We start from the raw sequence: 21,609 nt of genomic DNA, 5'->3' as shown, positions 1-21,609 counted from the left end.
CCTGAAGGGGAATGTGACAGCCCAGGCATCCTTTGATTATGCGAAAGCCCTTCAGATGGCGACCCTCCTTGACGCGCTCTGCAACGACAAGCTACAATTGGGAACAGCACAATCTTCCCACACTGCAGCCCAGGGAAAGGGGTTAGACCGTAGCCACCCTAGAACTGGTAGACCACCCCGTGGTTGCATTGATAAACAAAGAAGAGTTCTGGTGCATAACATGACCCTTTGTCCTAACTGTCGGCATCCTCACACGGGGGAGTGCAAGGCAGGAACAGACACCTGCTACAGATGCGACTAGTAGGGCACTTTGCAGTGGATTACCGTTAGAGGAACGATCATCATATCAACCGACCTGCGGTACAGCATCAGGGGAGCTAGGGTGCTCAACATCAGTAGGGGCAAGCTGATAAGAATCACGATGTTCCAAATGGATTCATTTGCTTCCTATTCCTTCTAATATTTTTGTGAATTTTTCATGCAGATTTGATCAAAACATTTCAAAAGGAGGTGAAAGAAAGAAAGTGATGATTTTTCTGATTCGAGGACGAATCCTTTTGAAGATTGAAGAGGGGGAAGATGATACCAAATGGACCTATTGCCAAGAAGATTCAAAAAATGTCATGAAGATTCAAAAAATATGTCAACAACATAATTCAAACCTATGAGAGCTCAATTGATTTCAAACCAATCGCATTAGCCACTCAAGCACGTTAAAAAAAACTATTTTTAATTTCATAAATTATGTAAAAGTCAAATGGTCAATTTGACTTATTCTTTTGTGGAGATCAAAGGGATCGGGAATAAATCCCGTCCACAAACGTCTTTTGTCGGGAGACTATAAATACCCACAATATGTTATGTAAAAATCAGATTCGTGGATGGATGTAATTCAGATCTCAAATTGAGACGTTTCCCTTAGAAATTCGAGCATCATATTTGTCATTTCTAAGTTTCAAGCAATTCTTGTGGTAGAATTGCACCCGAGCCATTCAATCAAGCCTTGATCAAGTTCGATTGTGGAGTGACTCAATTTAGAACAAGGTTTCCAAATCTTGCTTCTAGATCTTCGATCGTAAGAGGTAATCTAATTCTAGCTTTATCTCTTGGTTGATCCAAATTTCGTATAAGAAGGTGTTAATTACTTTGATTCAAGGGTTCTTGCTTCAACAAAAGCTTGGATCATTGGGCTGAGGATTAGGGTTGCCTTATCACAAGCTGTAGCCCATGCAACGACAACCAAGCAAGTTGACCAGCCTGACGCAATTTTCACATGTACGCTACCCGTATTTGGTCATCTTGCTTTAGTATTGTTTGATTCGGGTTCAACGCATTCGTTCGTATCTAAGGAGTTTGTAGAGCTAGCTCACCTAGAGAGAACCTTTAGAGATCACCCTATCAGTGTCCACCCCTGCTTGCGAGTTGTTGTTAGCTACCCATAGGGTTAAGGGAGGTTGTGTAACAATATCAGGATGTGTCATGGAAGCTACACTGATAGTGTTAAGCATACAAGAATTAGATGTCATCTTGGGTATGAATTGGCTAGGCGAGAATTGCGTTGCGAGACTTGAATAGTGACTCTCAAGCTCCCATCAGGGGACAACTTTACATACAAGGGAGCCATTTCTAAAAGAACCCCAAGCGTCGTAACAACACTTAGGGCTAAGAAGTTGATTCGTAGTGGCGCGAGTGCATTTCTAGCCAGCGTGACCTTAGACAATAGTAACAAACAAATAGCCTTGTCGGTACACATCGTCAAGGAGTTCGTCGATGTCTTTCGGAGGATCTGCCAGATTTTCCCCCAGCTAGGGAAGTCGATTTTAGGATCGATTTAGAACCAGGAACCGTGCCGATCTCCAAGACACCTTACAGGATGGCACCTATAGAACTCAAGAAATTGAAGGAACAGTTACATGACCTGTTGGATAAGAGTTTCACCCGACCTAGTGTATCACCCTGGGGAGCCCCTGTTCTATTTTTCAAGAAGAAGAACGGGTCTCTGCGGCTGTGTATTGATTATAGGGAGCTAAATAAGGTCACCATAAAGAATAAGTACCCCTTCCTGAGAATTGACGACCTATTTGTTCAGCTACAAGAAGCAATAGTTTTCTCCAAAATTGACTTAAGGTCGGGGTATCATTAGTTGAGGATCAAAGAAGTGGATATACCCAAGACCGCCTTCAAAAGTTGTTATGGACAGTACGAGTTTCTCATTTTGTCTTTTGGCGTTACCAATGCACCATCAGTTTTCATGGAACTAATGAACAGGGTATTTAAGGAATTCTTAGACACTTTTGTCATAATGTTCATCAACGACATTCTGGTATACTCTAAGTTAGAGGTAGATCACGAAGAACACCTAAGGAAAGTCTTGACAATACTAAGAGCCTAGCAGCTGTATGCCAAATTCTCCAAGTGCGAGTTTTGGTTGTATGAAGTAGCATTTCTGGGTCACGTGGTGTCAAGAAAGGGGATTACAGCGGACCCAGCTAAGATAGAAGCAGTGATGGCCAAAGCCGACCACAGTCACGCAGGTAAGGAGTTTTCTAGGGCTAGCCGGATATTACAGAAGATTTGTCCAGGATTTCTCCAAAATTTCCTCAGCGCTAACTCAGCTCACCAAGAAGTCCAAACCCTTTGCTTGGACTTCAGCTTGTGGACAAAGTTTCCAGGAAGTCAAGAAGAGGTTGATGATCGCACCAGTTCTTACAGTTCCAGATGGGTCAGGTAATCTTATGGTGTACAGTGATGCATCAGGGAAAGGTTTAAGGTGTGTGCTCATGCAAAAGGGTAAGGTGATAGCATATGCTTCTAGACTACTGAAGAATATGAACGAAACTACCCCACGCATGACCTCGAGTTAGCAGTAGTAGTGTTTGCTCTGAAAATGTGGCAACATTACCTGTATGGGGAAAAAGTACAAGTCTTCACTAATCATAAGAGCCTAAAGTACTTGTTCACGCAAAAGGAGCTCAATATGAGACAAAGCAATGGTTAGAACTGGTAAAGGATTATGACATAGAGATCTTGTACCATCCAGGAAAAACCAACGTTGTAGCAGATGCATTGAGTAGGAAGGCTGTGTTTACTTCTGCGATGATCACTAAGAAGGAAAAATTACAAGATAAGATAAAGAGGGCTGGGATAGATGTGGTGGTTAAAGGTGGTATTGTTCAGATGGCACAATTGACCATACAGCCCACCCTACGAAAGCACATTATTGACGCTCAGAGGTCTGATGAACACCTTAGTAAAGTGTGGAGTCAAATTGAGACAGAGAGACCAGCAGGGTATTTTATCTTCTTAGAGGTCTGATGAACACGTAGCCCACCCTACGAAAGCACATTATTGACGCTAAGAGGTATGATAAATACCTCAGTAAAGTGTGGAGTCAAATTGAGACAGAGAGACCAGCAGGGTATTTTATCTCCTCAGATGGGGGTCTGCTGTGGCAAAACTGTCTATGCGGTCCCCGAGACGAGAGAATCTTAAAAGATATTATGATCGAAGCTCATGATACATCTTATACGTTCCACCCTGAAAGTAAGAAGATGTATTAGGATCTGGAAAGATATTATTGGTGGCCTGGAATGAAGAGGGACAGAGCGGATTTCGTAAGTCGTTGCTTGACCTGCCAGCAGGTGAAGGCCTCGAGGTAGCGCTCAGTAGGATTGCTACAGCCCCTGAATGTTCCTCAGTGGAAATGGGAAGCAGTCTGTATGGATTTCATCTCGGGTTTGCCAAAGACAAAGCAGGGTTTCAACGTCATTTAGGTAGTTGTAAATAGACTGACCAAGATGGCCCACTTCATTCCAGACAAGCCCACATATCAAGTGAATCGGTGGGCTCAGTTATATATCAAATAGATAGTACGCCTGCACGCGGTGCCAGTATCCATAGTATCAGAACGAGACACTAGGTTCACCTCTCAGTTTTGGAAAAGTCTCCAAAAAGTATTAGGAACTCAGTTGAGGTTCAGTATAGCGTTCCATCCTCAAACAGACAGATAGACCGAAAGGCTGAATCAAATCTTAGAGGATATGTTAAGGGCCTATTCCTTAGATTTCTCTGGGTGCTGGGACGAACATCTCCTTTGATGGAGTTTGCCTACAATAACAGTTATCAAGCGACCATCCAGATGGCCCCCTTTGAGACTGTATGGGCGTAGGTGTCGAACACAAGTGTTTTAGGAAGAGGTAGGCAAGCAGCAACTACTAGGACCAGAGTTCATTCAGGTCACTAATGCAGCAGTGTAGAAAATCAAGTAGAGGATACTCACCGCATAGAGTCGACAGAAAAGCTTTGCAGATTTGCGTAGAAGGGACCTCAAATTTGAGGTAGGTAACGACGTGTTCCTGAAGGTAGCCCCTATGAGGGGGGTGTTGAGGTTCGGAAAGAAGGGAAAACTAAGCCCAAGGTTCATAGGCCCCTTCGAGATTCTAGAAAGAGTTGGGGTTGTGGCTTACAGAATTGCCCTGCCACCGAACATTGCCGCTGTACACAATGTGTTCCACATATCCATGCTGCGAAAATACACTCCAGACCCTACCCATGTAATCGAGCATGAGACACTTCCTCCTCGGGAAGATCTGTCTTATGAGGAGAAGCCTAGAAGAATTTTGGCTCGAGACACTAGACGATTTCGCAACAAAGTTATTCCCTTGGTATAGGTCTCATGAGGTAACCATCATGAGGAAGAGGCAACCTGGGAACGAGAAGAGGACGTGAGGAGAGCTTATCCTGAACTCTTCCAAGAGATATCCACTTTCGGGGACGAAAGTTCCTAAGGAGGGGAGAGTTTGTAACGCCTAAAATAAATTGGCGAAGTCAATAGAGGGGCAACAATATCATTTTGCCCCTCCAGCCATAATAGGGGTTCAAGGAAAACCCCATCAAACCTTTTGCAAAATAAAAAAGAAGTGAGAGAGAAAATTGAGAGGAAGCAGAAAAGAGTCGCTGCGAAGTTTCGTCGAACCACTATCGGAATCCACCTTCAGACGAGACCTATACAAGGACTGATAGGCTAGCGAGGCCGACGCTCTGTCAAGATCCAAGAACGTTTCGCGAGGTAAAGTTCTGAACGACATTTTTCAGATCTGAGCTTTTCCTATGTGAATCGAGTCCTAAAATGTTATATATTCACCTAAGAACAACTCTACACACGATTTGTGAAGAAGTTTGGTTGAAATCTTGATCCGAAGGTGGAGATCCAAGAATCGTCCAAGTACGGTAAGCGAACTTCTGACGCTCTTAACTTGTCTGGTAGTTAAGCAAAAATTACAATACCAGGACATAGCTCGTTAGACGATCTAGAACCTTGTCGAAGAAACCATATCGATCCGAACTTCGAAACAAAATATATGAAAATAAAAAAAATGGCTTTGGGTAACGGATTGCTGGAGAGAGATAAGAAAGAGAAGGAAAAAAAATTTGGTAGTCACGTGTCGGTTAGTGAGCGGCGGAGTGTGGCTCGGTAGGCATTGGACACGCGTCAATCATCAGCTGGAGCAATGCAGCTCCAGTGAAACGACGACACGTGTCGCTTGCAAACCTCAAGCCGAACCGCAAAGTTGAGCCGAGCCGAGCCAAACGAGACTATCAAACCTGCGACTGCGTAGAAGTAGTTGCGCATGGTAGTCGTGCGTGCAACCTGCGACTGGCGCACTTCCTCGCGCGTGGTCGGTGCATAGCCGGCGCATGAGGGTGCGTGAGACACCCGTTTTGGTTCGAACGCCCTCTGTTTGCCTGGTTTTTTTCCCGATCCCAGTTCTAATACTATTTTTATGTGAATAGGGACCTAATTGAAGAACATTAGTATTTTTGGACACCTCATGGGCATAGAAACGCTAGCAAAAAGGCACACGTCAACCAGGTAAGTCCCCACCCGGTGTTTAGGAAGGAATACTTGTAGGATTCGCTTGGACTGCTGCATGCTAGTTATTCGCCTTATGTGGTAGTCTCCTATGACTAATTGTTATGAGTTGATGATGTGTAATATTATGTGAAGTTTTTGGTGAATTATTTGAGCGTGCGATCATGCTTTAAATTTTTGCTGTACATATGCATGTGTTTAATTCATGTTGGAATTATGTATTTCGCGTTCCGGGTGCTTGATGGGTGACTTCGCCCCATTAAGCGCAAACTTTGGGTTCTGGGTGTTGATGGAGGCCATCACCCCGTTGAGCCTGCATACCTAATTTGCATGAATTATATATTATGATGTTAGATGACGGTCGCATGCACACTCTGTTATTTTTTATGGTCCATTACTATGATAAACCTAGGAATTTGCGGTTAGGAGTGACAAGTCACTCTAGCTAGACCTAACCTTCCCCTAGGAACTTAGCAGATTACCACGGTGACGTGGTACCTCAGGAGTGTTCATAGATTGTTAGTATATGAACAGTATCTATAGCTACATGGGAGGACTAGGGGTTCCTGACCAATTCTTACTGCTCCTGGCCATTTCGCATGAGAAATGTGTCCCTACGTCATACAGCCCATTAGCTGCATGAGAACGGGTTGGGTCGCGCCCCCCATATGGGGACTATATGGACTTAGGAGGTACTCAGCACACCCCTAGGTTAGATACCATGTAGTCTCAAATAGTCATGCAGAGGTAGCGCCTCATAGAGAGATACTGGCCATATCAGCTCGGCGTAAGGAACCTTTAGGTATCAAATGAAAGGATGATGAACTAGTAAAGCCCCATGGACTAAGATTAGAACCAGATGTTCTAGAATCGAATGAGGAGACCATGGGAACCTGTTAAGTTATGATGCGATGAGAGCTTACAAGTAGGTGGCTTACTGAGGATAATTTTTATACTCATCCTTGCTATGTTTTCCTTTTTCAAGAGCGCGAGACGTCGGTCAAGGGCAGACGTGATGGAGACGGGGGTTGTCACAGAGGAATAGGTTGTCCTAGGGCGTCAATCCAGTCTTTATTTTGTATTTGCATTCTTTCATAATTTGTTTCCAAACTGTTATTTTATTATTATTTATTTTATTTTATTTTTTATTTTATTTTTTTGTCGTTCGAAATGGTATTAGAAGTAAATGATTTTTCTCTATTGCATATCTAAATTATTTTGTGCATTCATGTGTCGTTGTTAGTCATAGTCCGTAGTAAAATATTGGGTCGTGACACTTGGAGTGCCAAAAAGCAACCTACTGTCTCACGCTCCAGCTATGATTCTGAGTATCGTGCTCTTGCTACGACTGCTGCTGAACTTCTTTGGGTTACGCATCTTTTGCATGACCTCACCTCCCTATTTCACAACAGCTCTTACTTTTATGTGACAACAAAAGTGCTATTTTTTTTAGCTCTAATCCTGTTTCTCACAAGCGGACCAAACATGTTAAACTAGATTATCATTTCCTTTGAGAACTTGTTATTGCTGGCAAACTTCGCACACAATATTTACCTTCCCATCTCAAAGTTGTTGACTTCTTTACAAAAAGTGTTTCTCGACCTCTCTTTGAATTTTTTAGATCCAAACTTCACATTCATTCAAATTCGACTTTCAGCTTGCGGGGTGTTAAGGATATTTGATTGTTTATTTAAGGCAAATATCTTTTGTGGCTTACCATATTTGTCTTTTTATTTAAGGTAATATATTATATTCATTTATTATTCTTTACTTTTAATGTTCTTTTCATATATTTGTTGTAACGACCCGAAATTTTCTACTTAATTTAAGGTCGCTACTGTATACATACCATAAACATTGAATGCGGAAGACTTCATTTAAATTCCATAAAACATAACCTTTAACTTAAAACACAGCCATGGACTTACGTGTTTCGAAAATATCTTTGAAACGACACAACAAAAGACTCGAAATAAAATAAATAAACGTTTAAGTTTAAAACATTCTATTCTATCCTAAGTCTAAGAAAATAAATGCCACTATCCTATGCATGTGCCATGATCTCGAGTTGCGTTGCCCTCGTCAGCCGTACAGGAATGCCTTGCCTTAACCTGAAAAATGTAGTAGCACAAGGCTTGAGTATTTAAAAAAATACTTAGTAAGTGACCCCACTATTGGGGTTAAATGCAACAATCACATGCAATGAAATGATGGGACCTATCTTTCGTTTCATTTCGTTTCATTTCATTTCGTTTCGTTTTCCCTACGGTGTAATCCTAACAAGTAATCGTGGACGTGTACCATATACTCTACACGCAGCCCATACGTGCGAGTATGGGCTCACCAGCTAGTTCGCACACCGCTGGGCCACTGTCCCTAGCCGGTGGGCATGCTCTAGGGGCCCACCGGGACCTGTTAAAACTAAAACCGTCACGGCAGCGTTATACAGGGCATAACGATTGTTGTCCTGCCATTTGGATGTACGCGTCCGTACCCTCGTGATGGGATAGGGGTATCCCCCCAAATGCATGATCACACAATATGCATGAGGTCCCACTAGTCCTACAGTCATCATTTAATGAACATAACCCCGTGTCACGTTTTCATGCTTACGTGTCATTCTCATTCTCATTTCGTTACATATCATACATATTCCTAGCGGGGTTATGTATCATGCAATTTACCGTATTTCATGTCATACAATTCATTCAGTTACATTTCAATACTCATACAACAAGCCATAATCGTACAAGGGCCACACATCATCACATGCATTCATATCACATCAACTAAGCAGCATAAATAACATACATTCATGTTCACATGATTTCATACGTAAGCACAATAATCTAGCATACAATGTATCATATCATAACTAAGTCATAACGTAAACACTTCATAGTCATATTGTTCTCTAACTTACCATAGCCTTAACGTTCTTATACCTATCACAGACATATCATTACGTGACGTACCATAGTCATATCGTCACAAGAACGTACCCTAACGCTATCGTTCTATCAATCTATCACAAACCTATCCCTTTCTACCCATAACCTAACTGTATTCTTTCATTAATCTCTCCTATCCATAGCACTCCGGTATGTAACCTAACTCTAACGTTTCATGAACGTATCTTACTCCTATCGTTACATTTCATTTTGTGCATCCTTCTCGTACCCTATCTCAAACATATCCTTGAGCACATCGTACCATAATTATTATCATACAAACCACATATTATAAAATAACATAACATATAGGAAGCATATCGATCCACAGACAATTCACACATATCAATATATATGACACGTGTAGAACCACAGGGCACGTGTCAACATCAAATATAACCATGCCGATAGTAAGGTCACTTACCTGGCTAGCTTAAGTCGTTGTCACGTATATATCCTTACTGAAAGTTCAATTCCGTCCTTTAAAATCCAAGTCAACCTATGTGAGCCCATAACATCAGTTTCAAGTTTGAACTCTATACAATTATTTCTCTAATTTACCTTGTTAAAATTCTGATATTTACTGTTAGACAGAATTTAATGGAGTTTCATGCCCTCTGATATCTCCTGTTATATTTTTAAATTTTGTTTAACAAATCTTCCCTCAATCCTCCCTCCTCCCTCTTGTTAATTATTTTCATTCCCATCCTGTAGATAGATTCTTAGTTTTGTAAACATCTGTAAATAAGATATTACTCTAATTCTATATTTATTTTTATTCTGTAAACAGATATTATTGGCCAATTTTAATTTGGCTACTATCCTACAGATTTATGGATCTGCCAAGTAAAATTTTATTGATTCTAACCTTATTTCCTCTAACTTCCGATCGGATGCTAACAAAAATCTAATTAATTAAACATGGGATCTGATTATTACAGACGGTAAGATAGGAAAGAAGATTTGATCCTAAATTAATTTCTTATAAGCATAACTAAATTAATTTCTTATAACCATAACTCTAAAGGAAAAGGAAATCTGAGATAGAATTTTACCGTAATAACTGACAAAAGTCTCTAAATCTGTTCAAAGCCATTTTACTTCTTCTCAAATCTGACCGTGGTTGTTTTCTGTTTCTTTCTTTTTGTGCAGGTTTTCTGTTTCTTTCTTTTTTGCAGCGTAGATGGGTAGAGGAGAGATAATTGTGGGAAGGGATGAGACGTCAGTGGAGAGAGGTGGGGAAAGGTTTATTTTTTATTTTTTTATTTTTTTATTTTTTTAATTAATTAATTAATTTTTTTTTATTATTATAATTTTAACTATTTTTATAATTATTTTTATTTGTTTATTCCTTTATTTATTTGTGGGCTATTACATTTGTAATTTACCCTAATTCTCTATTTCATAAATTATTATAAATAGAAAACTTTTCTAACTATTTAGGTGCGGTGGTTTTAGCAAATATTCTCGGATGACATGATTTTGATAGTCAGGCATAGGAATGCATTTGGAAAGAGAAGGGACATTTGTCGGCCAATAAGGAGGACGTGTCTGGTGTAGGGGGCGAACACATGTCACGCTAAGAAAATTTTGTGAGAGTTACGTCCACTGAAGCATGAACACAAGACGTTGAAGCCATAGCAACCAATCTGTGAGCGCCAAATGGCATTCCATGGACTCGAGTTCGCCTCCTGAGTGTTTGGGTTGCGCTCGTGGGTGACCTATAGTCGTGCGTCGAGATGCATGAGGTGGTCGTTTTGTCCTGTTTTGACTCTTGTTTGTCTATTTTTTGCTTCACTTTTTGATATTAACCTTATTTTAACTTGAATTAGGACCTGCAAGAGAAATTTCGAAAAAAATTGGAGCACCAACAAATGAAAAAAACTAGCTCGAAAAGACAAGTTTAACCCAAATAAGTAGCCACTCATACTTTCTTCAAATAATACTAATAGAGATGAGTTCCATATATTAGCATGCAAGTATATATCATCTTAAATAGTTAGAATATACTAAGTTTAGGACTCTAAACAACAATTTATAGAGAAAAATGCATGCTCATCTTTTATTTCCTATTTTTCATTTGGTGTGAATTAAAAAGATATGGAAAAGAAAAATAATATAGTCCCATAATTTAAAAAAAAAAAATTGATAAGAATTTATTTATTTAAAACAATATTTATTGAAGTCAATTTTGACGTTGAGATTTAACTAAAATTAGATTTTTTTTTTTTAATTTAATTTTTTAATATGCAAGTCAACTATCTAATTCCTTATTCATTTTAATATTATATATAAACATTCATTTAGACCGTAAATCAATTTATTTATTTATTTATTTCTTAGAGTTCAACTTCAAATGAAAAGGTAATAATTTTATTATTATTTGTAACAAGTAGAAAAAAAATATATTTTTCATATGACAAGTTGTGAATAATAAATTTTTTATTTGATCAAGTTAAAAAAAAAAAAAAATTACGTATAAATTAATTTGAATATGATTTTTTTTTTCAATTCCATGTGGTAATTTAAACTCAAATATAAATTATAAATTTTTCTATAGAATTTAGTCGAAATGAATAGCGATGATGAGTTTGAGTATTAAATTTAATACCATAATTAAAATAATATTAATTATTTAAAAAATAAATACTCAATGAGGCTTGTTGTAAGATCATTCCACCAACCCAGTTATTGAAATTAAAACTTAATGTTTTTTCCTTTTATTTTTACTTCTTTCCAACTAATATTATTATTTTTTAAAAATATTTAGAGTTCGAAGTTCAAACACCCTTTTCTATCCTTCCAAACTTCCAACCACCCTCTTAATTTATTATTAAAAAAATATATGCATTCACACGAGTCTCGACTACCCAATCCAAATCGATTACAACTCAACCAAAAATTAAGAATATTTGAATGGTTGAAAAAAAAATAGAGGATTGAATTGAATTGAGTAAGATATTTCCTTTCCTTAAATTTTCGAGAGTTGTATTGATAAATCAGTTCATCTTTTTGGCTCGCAAAACTATGATGCCGTTTGATAATAATCACTCGTGTGTGTTCCTTGGTTCGTTGGTCCTCTCTTTCCAAAATAATGGTCGTATTAATCCTCTACGTGTTTGCTCGTCTTTCGTTTACTAGATCAAAGGTCTCTATTTCACCAACGTTTATATCCGACAAGACAAAATCGTTCGTCTTCCATCATTTTCTCTCCTCATTTCGTGGTTCCTGTCCTTACAGGTAAGGTCTAAGGGTTTGTTGAAGTGTAGGACTTCAGGTATGGTCGTGGATTCGTTGGTGGCGTGGGATCTCACTGGAAAAACTACGAACTCTCCCTCGATTTCTTTCTACTCTTTTCTTCCTCTATGTAGGTGTTCGAGACATTGGTTGAAGGTTGGAGGAGGGAGGGAACGTCTGGGGACAATCCACCGAGGTCGTGGTTGTGAGATTCGAAAATTTCGGCGGTCGTCGAAATTTTCGACCTCAACGGCAACATCGAAAATTTCTTTTTTTTTTTTTTTAATCCCGTTTCGTTACATAAAAATAACCATCCGATAACTCTACCAACGTAAAAAATAGAAGATCTAGGTCGGATGGTAAACTCTTAATCTAAGTCACCAACTACATCTACATAAGAGTTGAGGGAGACAATTTTTCAGTTTGGATGTTTTCTTATTTATTATAGTTCATGGGTTGTTGTATTCCGTGGAAGCAACAAATCAGTCAGAGGGGCCCATTGGATTAATATGTGGAAGGAACAATCCTGTCCAACCAAGGACACAACAAAAGCAAAATTAATTGATAAACAAATCAATGGATGAACAAATTACAAACATGAGAAGCTTCAAATTCAGTACCAATATGTTATACAAAAGTTTAATCCATTGTTTGATGAATTACCCTTCGTTTGAAGCACTTTCAGAGGCTATGTCCATTGGATAGCAACCCAGCACCCTGAAGAACGAACTGTATTCCTTCAACTCCGCCATGGCTTCTTGAGTTCTCACTTCCGCCATTGACGCCTCAAACTCCGCGAAGAACACATACTCAAACCGCTTCACCGTCTCCACTAGCCGGATTGGAAAGTTCTTGTGCGGCCTCGACTCGATCTTCGACAAGTTAATCTTCCTCGCCTCGAAAGCCGACAGAGCCTTGAACAGAGACGAGGTTCCATTCTCCAGAGCGAAGACTACGCTTGTCTTAAATGGCCGGTCCGCTCGCGGATCTACGGGATCTCGCGATAGGACCACAAATCGCGTGAAATTTCTCGAATCATCTTGAATTCCGTTAGCGAGGATTTCGAGGTTGTAGATCTTGGCAGCGCGTGCGCTCGCAATTGCTGCCGTATCCTGCAAATTGTACAGAGAAATCTGCTCTGCCGCACCAGCCGTGTCGTCGAAGGCTTCACATGCGGCGTTGAGGCCTAGTTTTGTCAGAGTTTGTTCGCATTGCGCTAGGGCTTGAGGATGAGAGATGACTCTCCGTACGGATTCTAATCGAACTCCTGGTAATGCCATGAGGCAATGATGAACAGGCAACAGAACCTCACCGATTATGTGGAGGTTATGACGAAGGAGGAGGTCGTAATTCCGATGAATCGAACCGCCGAGGGAGTTTTCGATTGGGAGAATCGCTAGATCGGCAATGCGATTCTCCACAGATTGAAATGCCGTTTCGAATTGATCGCAGGGTATGGTTTCGAAATTAGGGCACGCTTTGGCGGCAGCGGCTTCGGAGTAGGCGCCGGCAACGCCTTGGTAAGCGACGTATGGCTTTTGAGCGTCCTTTGGAGCAGGAGACATGATTGCGGCGGCGGCGGCGGCAACGGCGAGGGAAGGCGGAGCAGTGGATTTCTTACCCTTGGTGGAACGTTGAAAGTAAAGGGTTATAAATAGGAAGGTGGGAAATTCAAAACAAAGTCACCAACCCCAAATGTGGAATCCACGTTGTTTCAAAATTAGATTTGAAGAATGGTTAATGAATCCGTGTTAGAAAATTAATTATATACTAAGATGGTGGAATCTTGTTGATTTGAATGAAAAAAAGTAGTAGGTACCTGTCCAGGCGTTCATGGATTAGATTGAGTTGAAACGTTTTTTAATCTAATCAACCATAAACTATAAATTTTTTTAGGTTAGGTTGGTTCGGATCAATTTAGATTAATCGTGTCATTTATTTAAACTACGCAAAAATTTCAATTTCTTTTTTTAATTTGTCAGAGAAATCGTATAGAAAAATATTATGAGATTTCACATTGAGTCCGTTTTCAGATGCTTTTCCAACTCTTGAAACATTCATTGTCAATGTTCAAACAAAGGAAACTGATATTTTCCTACCAACACAATGGAAAGATTCAAAAACTATTATAAAAGTTGACTTTGAAGCATTCATTTTCCTACCAACCTAAATACAAATATGTTTGAAGTTAAATGATAGTTTTTCTTCCCTCAACTTTTGACTAGTAGATTTTATTTTTTTTTATAAAGTCTAAAGTTGAACACACCTCTCCACAGTGCTATAATGTTATCCATTTTGAGCATAAGCTCTCTTCGAGGAGTTTTGACATTTCTTTTGGAGTCCTTGGCTAAGTTTAGGGCATGGCTCTAATACCATGTTAGATGAACACAACTCTCTAAAATGGTATGATATTGTCCACTTGGATAAGCTTGCATGGAGTTGTGTGGCTTTGGTCAGTCAGCTTTGGTTCAACTCGATTTAAGTTTTTAACTCAAGTTCGACAAATTTTAACTGATTCGGGGTGTTACAGTTATGGATGAGTTCTAAGATAATATTCTTGCATGCATCAAATATCTTAGGTGACACTGACCCTGTTAAGATTGAGCTTAGAAGGCAATCAACTAATGGAAATGTAACAGCACCAAAGTTGAGTTTAAACTGTAAGTGAACTCATTATTGGAGCGCCTACGGGTTGGTTGGATGAAATTGTTGTGTTGTATATTAACACGTATGATGTGGCTATTTATTACATGTTATATGATAATGATATGACTATATATGTTTTATTTGATACATCGAACTTGGGAATGAGTCTTGAGGCATCATGAATTGAAATATGTCACAAAGTAGGTGGGAAATGTCGTGACTATATATACTAGTGAATAAAGAAGGATCATGATAACATGGAAGTATGGTATGCATTAGTGTCAGAACCATGATTTTTATATAGGACCTCATGCATATTATATTTAGCATAGATTACTTCTCGTTAAATGTTTGTATAGACATATACCTATAATAATGATTTTAGATCTAATTTCTTTCCGACTACGCAAAAATATGTAAGCCTATTTACAAGCCTATAATTTACAAAAATGGGGTATTCACTTAGTATGGTCCATAGGCGTGTGCTTGGGTCATGTATGAAGAGCTAGTTGTTGGTATTTATGCTCTAAAACCTTTATAATTTAATATTATCCTATATATTAAAAATCTAAGGTTATTAGTATAATCTTGAACACCATGTAGTTGACATTTGGGGGATCATGTTCAATTAATAACCTAACATGATAAGGGAAACCTAACTAGTTGAATCTAAGAACCCTCTATACGATATGCAAACCCTTAGTTCACAAATGTTAATACTTCCAGATCAATTTGATTTCACCCCAAGGAAAAGTAAACTCAGATTACCTTGTTGTTCAAATTTTTGCAAGAACACTTCTTTGTGATTTGAATCACTCAACAAGCAAAGAAATTTAATGATTTTGCAAGATCGATCATGTCAAGCTTTAATGATTTTAAACATATCATCTTACTACATAGAATTGCAAAGAAACTTAGTCATTGGCTAAAACAGAGCACAATTAGTATTTTTATTACATTTTTCAAGTCTCTTTACAAAGACAACATAAATGACATTATATAGTCTCAAAATGTAAAACCCTGAATCTTTCGTGAGACATTCCAAGAGTTGTAATTTTCATATTTTATGAGCATAATTAGCAACTATGTAACGACTCTAGTTTTTCACTAACCTAAAATCGATACCGTATACATAACGTAATCTCTTAGGTAGAAATATTCATTTAAAACATATTTATAAAAAAATTTATGGACATACATATTTAAGAAAATGTCATTAAAACAACACAAAAGAAAGATTAACAAAAACAAAGTAAATATTAATAATGATGGCGCCCTATACTAACCTAAAGTCTAAGAATTTAAATACAATCATCTTATGCATGTGTTATGGTATTTACTAGAGATGTTATCGTCAGGCATAAGGGGGCCTTGCCTTTACCTGAAAAATAGAAGAAGCATACGACTTGAATATTTGAAGAAATACTCAGTAAGTGACTCCAGTATTGTGGTCATGAAATACAAACACATGCAACACATGATTAGGGACCTATCATTCAAAACCATCATAGAGGTGGCCTCCAGTCCGTACAAAATTGGATGTGTAGTACTTCCCTACACACAGCCTGCACGTGCGAGCGTGAGCGCACCAAACGGTTCGTATAGTCAGGCTAGTTGGATGTCGTTAGACATTCAAGGTACACAAACCCTCGAGTATCACGCAAGGCATGATTATCATCATCATCATCATAGTGTACGCGTTTGTACTCATCATCATAAAAAAGAGAAGTAATCCGATGTAAATGAACATATAATAGGTATGAAGTCCCTATAGTTTTCATCTTAAATCATTCCTATGACACAACCCTATACATCTTCACATATTACTCTAGATAACATGCATGCATAACCCTCTATACATTCATCATCAATAACATCATTTAGGGTTGTGTGTTAGAAAACTTTTTATCATAATATAATATGACATCTCATACATACACATCATCATAATATGAGATATCATCATACTTTGTCATATCATCGTCATACATATTATGTAATCATATCATAATGCATCATCATCATTATCATATCATCATATTGTATCAATTTGCATCATCATATTGTATCAATTTGCATCATCATATTGTATCAATTTGCATCATCATATCAGAAGAACATCATCACATCATCATAATATATCATCATATCATACAAATTTAAATCATCACCGTAACAACCCTAAATTTTCATGTACTCAGAGTCACTACTAATGTCTCATGCTTATCTTCAATATAGAAATATAACTCTTAAAATGAACATCATTTATAACACATGTGCGAGTGTGAATACCCAGGATAGTCGCACACCCCCTAGACCCTCTGGTCAAGCTAATCTGTAGCGACGTCTGGAGGTCATTGGAACTCCATAGTGTCATGTGCCTCATGAACACCCTCATCATCATATGGTGCATATTCGCACTCATCATCATGTTGTGTGCATTCGCAATCATCATCATATTATGCCGTGTGCACTCATCATCTTTAGGGGAAGTAGTCCTATGCTTATGAACATATAATATGCATGAGGTCCCTCTAAATCCATCATAATGTCTCTTCTGACACAACCCTCTCGTCTCATCTCTTCTATTTTTATTAAGATTTCATTTTCTACTATTACTATCTTACAAATTTGATGGAGTTATTTGAAGTGACAGTACTCTATACTTTCTCGCCTTCTGATGTTTAATCTGACCTTTCATTTTCTTTATGTACTCTACTTTATCTTTTAATTTTTGTTGCCTTCTGATATTTAATTGGATCTTTCATTTACTTGTTGACTTCTGATATTTAGTCTGATCTTTCATTTTCTTTCTGTTTATTGTACTCTGCCTTATCATTAAGCTGCCATTGAAGCCTTCTTCCCATCATTGATTTTCTTTATTTCAAGATTCTTGCTTTCAAGAAGAGATTCTGTCAACTTTAATTTCTACTCGACATTTGATAGTTCTTCAGTCAGCTCTTCAACTGCCTTCTCTCTAAGCCGCTCAGACAACTTAAAAGCCTTGATCTTCACCTGAATTTTCCCGAGCTCTTTATCCTTTATCTCCTACTTCATTCTCAAGGCAATTAAGCTCCACCTTCATTGAATCCGAGCCATGAAACAAGTTCAAGAAGTTGTCGACGTCCATACTGTTGGGTTTTATGTCCTAAAACTCATAGTTTGTAAACAAAGATATATTCTATTTTCAATAAAGTTATTATTGATGTTTATTCAGTAAAAATTGTTATTGAATAAAGTGAACTTTACGATCATTAATCTAAATCCAATAAACTAAGAACACTCTGGCTATAGTATGATTACTTGAACTATATGTAGAGACATAAGAGTGGATCAAGTTCAAGTATATAGTCAAAATGATCTATAGTATAAGGATAAGGCTGAGTACCTTATTCTGGGGACACTATGGATGCGGCCCACTTTTGTATATGATATAAACAATGTGATCACTAAATTGTGCATGTGGAGACATGTGAGTGGGGGCGTCCTATGCAATGAGTATTGCATAAGATCGGACCATGAAGAAAACCACTCTCACTTTATAAAGTCGTTTACTGTTGAGACTGATTTTCTTTTCATTCGATAACCTAGGTAACTCGGTTTTAATCCTGAGCTAACCATGAACTCCTGTTTATTCGAAATTATCCTTAGATTTGCATGGGTGAGAGTGGCTCTAGTTCGCCGACTCAACAGGCCTCCCATTTCAGGGGTAAGACTGGGTGAATGGCTGGGGATGTGGGGTGCAAGACGGAATTCACTCCTACCCACTTAGGGATAGAAGAAAGGTAGTTCCCTTAAGCACTGACTCCAGGTCTTGAACAAGGGGCCCCACCCTCTCATTGGCCTGAGAGGGATTTGGTTTACTGGTTGGACCACAAACCAATTGTTCATTAGAGGATCAGTGAGACATAAGGAACAAGAAGTAACTTCAGGGGTAAAACGGTAAATTGACCCAGCTCTAGTTACGAACAACCTGTGAAGGATCGACTTACTAATCATGGTTATATCAGATGGACAGAAATATATCTATAGTGAGGGGAGTGCAACTACTAGGCTATAGTGGAGTGTTCTAGTAGTTAACGAATGTTGGTTAACCAGGTTAATGAGTTTAATCGGTTAATCTTGGATCGTTGGAGCCCATGATCTATAGGTCCATTAGGTCCCTCTGCTAGCTCATATCGGACTAAACCATAGAACAATGTGACGAGTGAGTTCGAAGTGTTCGAATTCAAATTAGGGAATATGCGTTACATATATACGATATATTTAACCGCAATTTTGTTTTATTTACGAATTAAACGAAAAGAGAGAATGTGAGATATTTAAATAAGATTTAAATATCTTAATCAATTATGTGTCGGAATTGATTGGGATTGGCATTTGAATTAATATTAAATATTAATTAAATAGTTTAATTAATCATTTAATGTTACTTTAATTTGAAATTCATTATTCAAATTAATTGTTGAATTAAAATGAAGAAAGTCAAAATGTTGACTTTCATCTAATGGAAAAATCCATGTTAGTGGAATTTTGAGGTGTCAAAATTTGGTTTAACCAAACTTGCATGTTTGCCAAATAAACCCAAACTCTTGAGTGGAATTTTAAGTGTCAAAATTTGGTGATCTCAAGTTTGCATGAACATGCAAACTTGACTCTTTAAATAGAGTGATCATGATACTTGGAGGGGCTTCTTCTTCATCTTGATGAAAAACCTTGAGAAAAACTTCTCACAAACACTCTCTTTCACATATACAAAATCCCTCCCAAGTTTAGTCACTCACCGGATTCCACAATCCCGTTCTAAGGCCGGAGGATAATGGAGAAGACACTAGTGGTGGTTCGAAACCGGTTCGTGAGGCAAAAGGAGTTTGAACTACAAAAGGTTAGTATTTAAACTCATTAAGTTTTAATACTTATGAACATGCTAGTAATTTACAATAATTGATGTTCTAAAAGTGCCTAAGATCCAAATTGCTTCCGCATGTGTTATATTAACTCCATCACATACTCGGCCTAATCGACGTCCGCCACTACGACAAGCTTTTACCCTCCCTAAAAGATCCCGAGATCGTCAATGGCGTCAGATTCGGTACCAGAATCAGTGTTGACGCAGCCTAGGAATCCACCTCCCGTTCGTTACTAACTGATCACTTGTGAATATACATAATAAAATGATGTAAAATTCACAAGAATAAGTGCAAGTATGCACTATCACAAATAGCAAGTAATAAGCAATTTCACAGAGAACCTATCTTTTTGGTTAATTTTATCGTTAGAAATTAAGTGAGTTTTTGGGTAACATTCAAGTGGGTATTGGTGATTTTGACTATTTAAACAAAACTAAAACAAAGTGTCACTGCTGTCGAAAAACAAAAAATGATGAAAAAATCAACTATAAAGGTAAGGTTCGGCAAAGAGAGATTGAATAGATAAGTTGAATTTTGTGGTAGATTTTAGTTTCTTTTAATAGATTCTCAAACCCACTTCCGAGGGTCATGCATGGTGATTATTTTCATAATCGTTCGTAACTTCTATTAACAAAGCTCTAGGAGAAGAATTATTTCTAACCCCTGTATTACCCTTCAAGTCCCCTTGCAATGGAATTAGAGTATTAAAGAGAATTTCATTGCTCCCTCTCTTCTCCGAAATAAGAGAACAACTATGTATGTAAAGCAGCTAATTAAACACACATGTAAATCATTAACAACAACTCTTTAATAAACTAAAATTTTACCGTCAACATACTTAAACTATATAAAACTCTCTTGCTTCCCCTATGAAGTTTAGCTCTCCATACAACTGAATTAAATAGAGGAACCCACATCTTAATCATATAAATTGATAGAATAAGAAAATAGAGTAAGCAAAATAGAGAGTTATCCAGCTTTGTTGTTGTTCTTCAATGGAAGTACCCTTCCCTTGATCTCTCACGTCCACCTCTTTACCCTAATCTATCTTTGTTGGTCTTCTCTTCCTTCTGTTGTCAACAGCGGCTGGATTAGGGTTTTTCTTCTTCTCTGGTTTCACAGCAGTTCACAGCAGCAGAGGCTCTACTGTCTAATCCGACTTTTCTCTCCCAAAGTGTGTGTTCCTCCTCTTGGTATTCTTTTTCCTTTTATATTGAGAATAGGTTCCCCTTTGAGGCTGAAAAGAATATGATATGAACCAAGAGACATCAATCATACAATATGCTTCAATCTTGCTTGTGGAGTGATAAGGAATCACTACAAGGGGAGTAAGATTCGGATTACCTTGTCGATCGAATATCTCAAGCCAAGAACACTTTGTTTGAGATTCGAATCACTCCAGAAGCAAGATCGATCATGTCTAGCTTCAATGATTCTTGTTGATCAAATATCTCAAACACTTGTTTGAGATTCGAATCACTCCACAAGCAAGATTGATCATGTCGAGCTTGAATGATTCTACATGCAACCTAAACTACATAGAGTTGCAAAGAAACTTAGCCATTGGCTAAAGAAAAGCACAAATGCTTCTTTTACTATACTTTCCAAGTCTACCTTACAAATACAACAAACATGGCTTTATATAGCTTCAAAATGAAACTATTAAAGGCATTCCAAAAGTTGTAACATTCACACTTTATGGCCATAATTAGCCATTATGTAAATGTAACCGAAATTAAATAAAAAGTCTTAAAACACAATAACTCTAAATTATAACCCACCCAAAATTTACAACAATCAAACTTTATTCTTCTTCAATGTAGCATGAATTGAAACATCTTTTGATAATTTTGACAACCTTTTCTTCACATCTTCATTGAAGCATATTGTATGATTGATGTCTCTTGGTTCATATCATTCTCCACTTCTTCAAGAGGATTCGTCCTCGAATCTATTTGTGAAACTTTGCTGCAAAAAATAAGTTATGGAAATA

At 38.0% G+C, this 21,609-nt stretch overlaps 2 protein-coding genes across 3 annotated transcripts; one reads left to right on the top strand and one right to left on the bottom strand.

Moving 5' to 3' along the window:
• Positions 1-1,873: 1,873 nt before the first annotated feature.
• Positions 1,874-3,315, top strand: LOC111444462. The gene is made up of 4 exons (XM_023082559.1): positions 1,874-2,035; positions 2,144-2,323; positions 2,583-2,727; positions 3,041-3,315. The coding sequence occupies exons 1-4, from the start codon at positions 1,874-1,876 to the stop codon at positions 3,313-3,315; spliced, it is 762 nt and encodes a 253-aa protein (XP_022938327.1).
• A 9,152-nt stretch (positions 3,316-12,467) lies between these two features.
• On the bottom strand, positions 12,468-13,824 carry LOC111443909 (arogenate dehydratase 3, chloroplastic-like). 2 transcript variants are annotated; one of them, XM_023081752.1, is made up of 2 exons: positions 12,724-13,824; positions 12,468-12,586 (listed from the first exon to the last, which is right to left on the bottom strand). In XM_023081752.1, the coding sequence occupies exons 1-2, from the start codon at positions 13,623-13,625 to the stop codon at positions 12,565-12,567; spliced, it is 924 nt and encodes a 307-aa protein (XP_022937520.1). In that variant the 5' UTR covers positions 13,626-13,824; the 3' UTR covers positions 12,468-12,564. The 2 variants fall into 2 exon arrangements, with proteins under 2 accessions (XP_022937520.1, XP_022937519.1); XM_023081751.1 differs by having other exon boundaries at positions 12,496-12,586; positions 12,681-13,824.
• Between the last annotated feature and the right edge of the window lie 7,785 nt (positions 13,825-21,609).

Source organism: Cucurbita moschata, unplaced genomic scaffold, assembly GCF_002738365.1.
Source record: "Cucurbita moschata cultivar Rifu unplaced genomic scaffold, Cmos_1.0 Cmo_Scf00006, whole genome shotgun sequence".
Taxonomy (NCBI): Eukaryota; Viridiplantae; Streptophyta; class Magnoliopsida; order Cucurbitales; family Cucurbitaceae; genus Cucurbita; species Cucurbita moschata.
This window is presented reverse-complemented; position numbering and strand designations above follow the sequence as displayed.

Bases quoted from the DNA above. Each gene is read 5' to 3' on its own strand.
- LOC111444462 (XM_023082559.1), top strand. From the start codon at position 1,874: ATGGCACCTATAGAACTCAAGAAATTGAAGGAACAGTTACATGACCTG. The intron at 2,324-2,582 runs GTATACTCTAAG...AGATTTGTCCAG, and splicing joins TGTTCATCAACGACATTCTG to GATTTCTCCAAAATTTCCTC. The intron at 2,728-3,040 runs GTAATCTTATGG...TGTACCATCCAG, and splicing joins TACAGTTCCAGATGGGTCAG to GAAAAACCAACGTTGTAGCA.
- LOC111443909 (XM_023081752.1), bottom strand. From the start codon at position 13,625: ATGTCTCCTGCTCCAAAGGACGCTCAAAAGCCATACGTCGCTTACCAA. The intron at 12,587-12,723 runs GTAATTCATCAA...TTGGTTGGACAG, and splicing joins GAAAGTGCTTCAAACGAAGG to GATTGTTCCTTCCACATATT.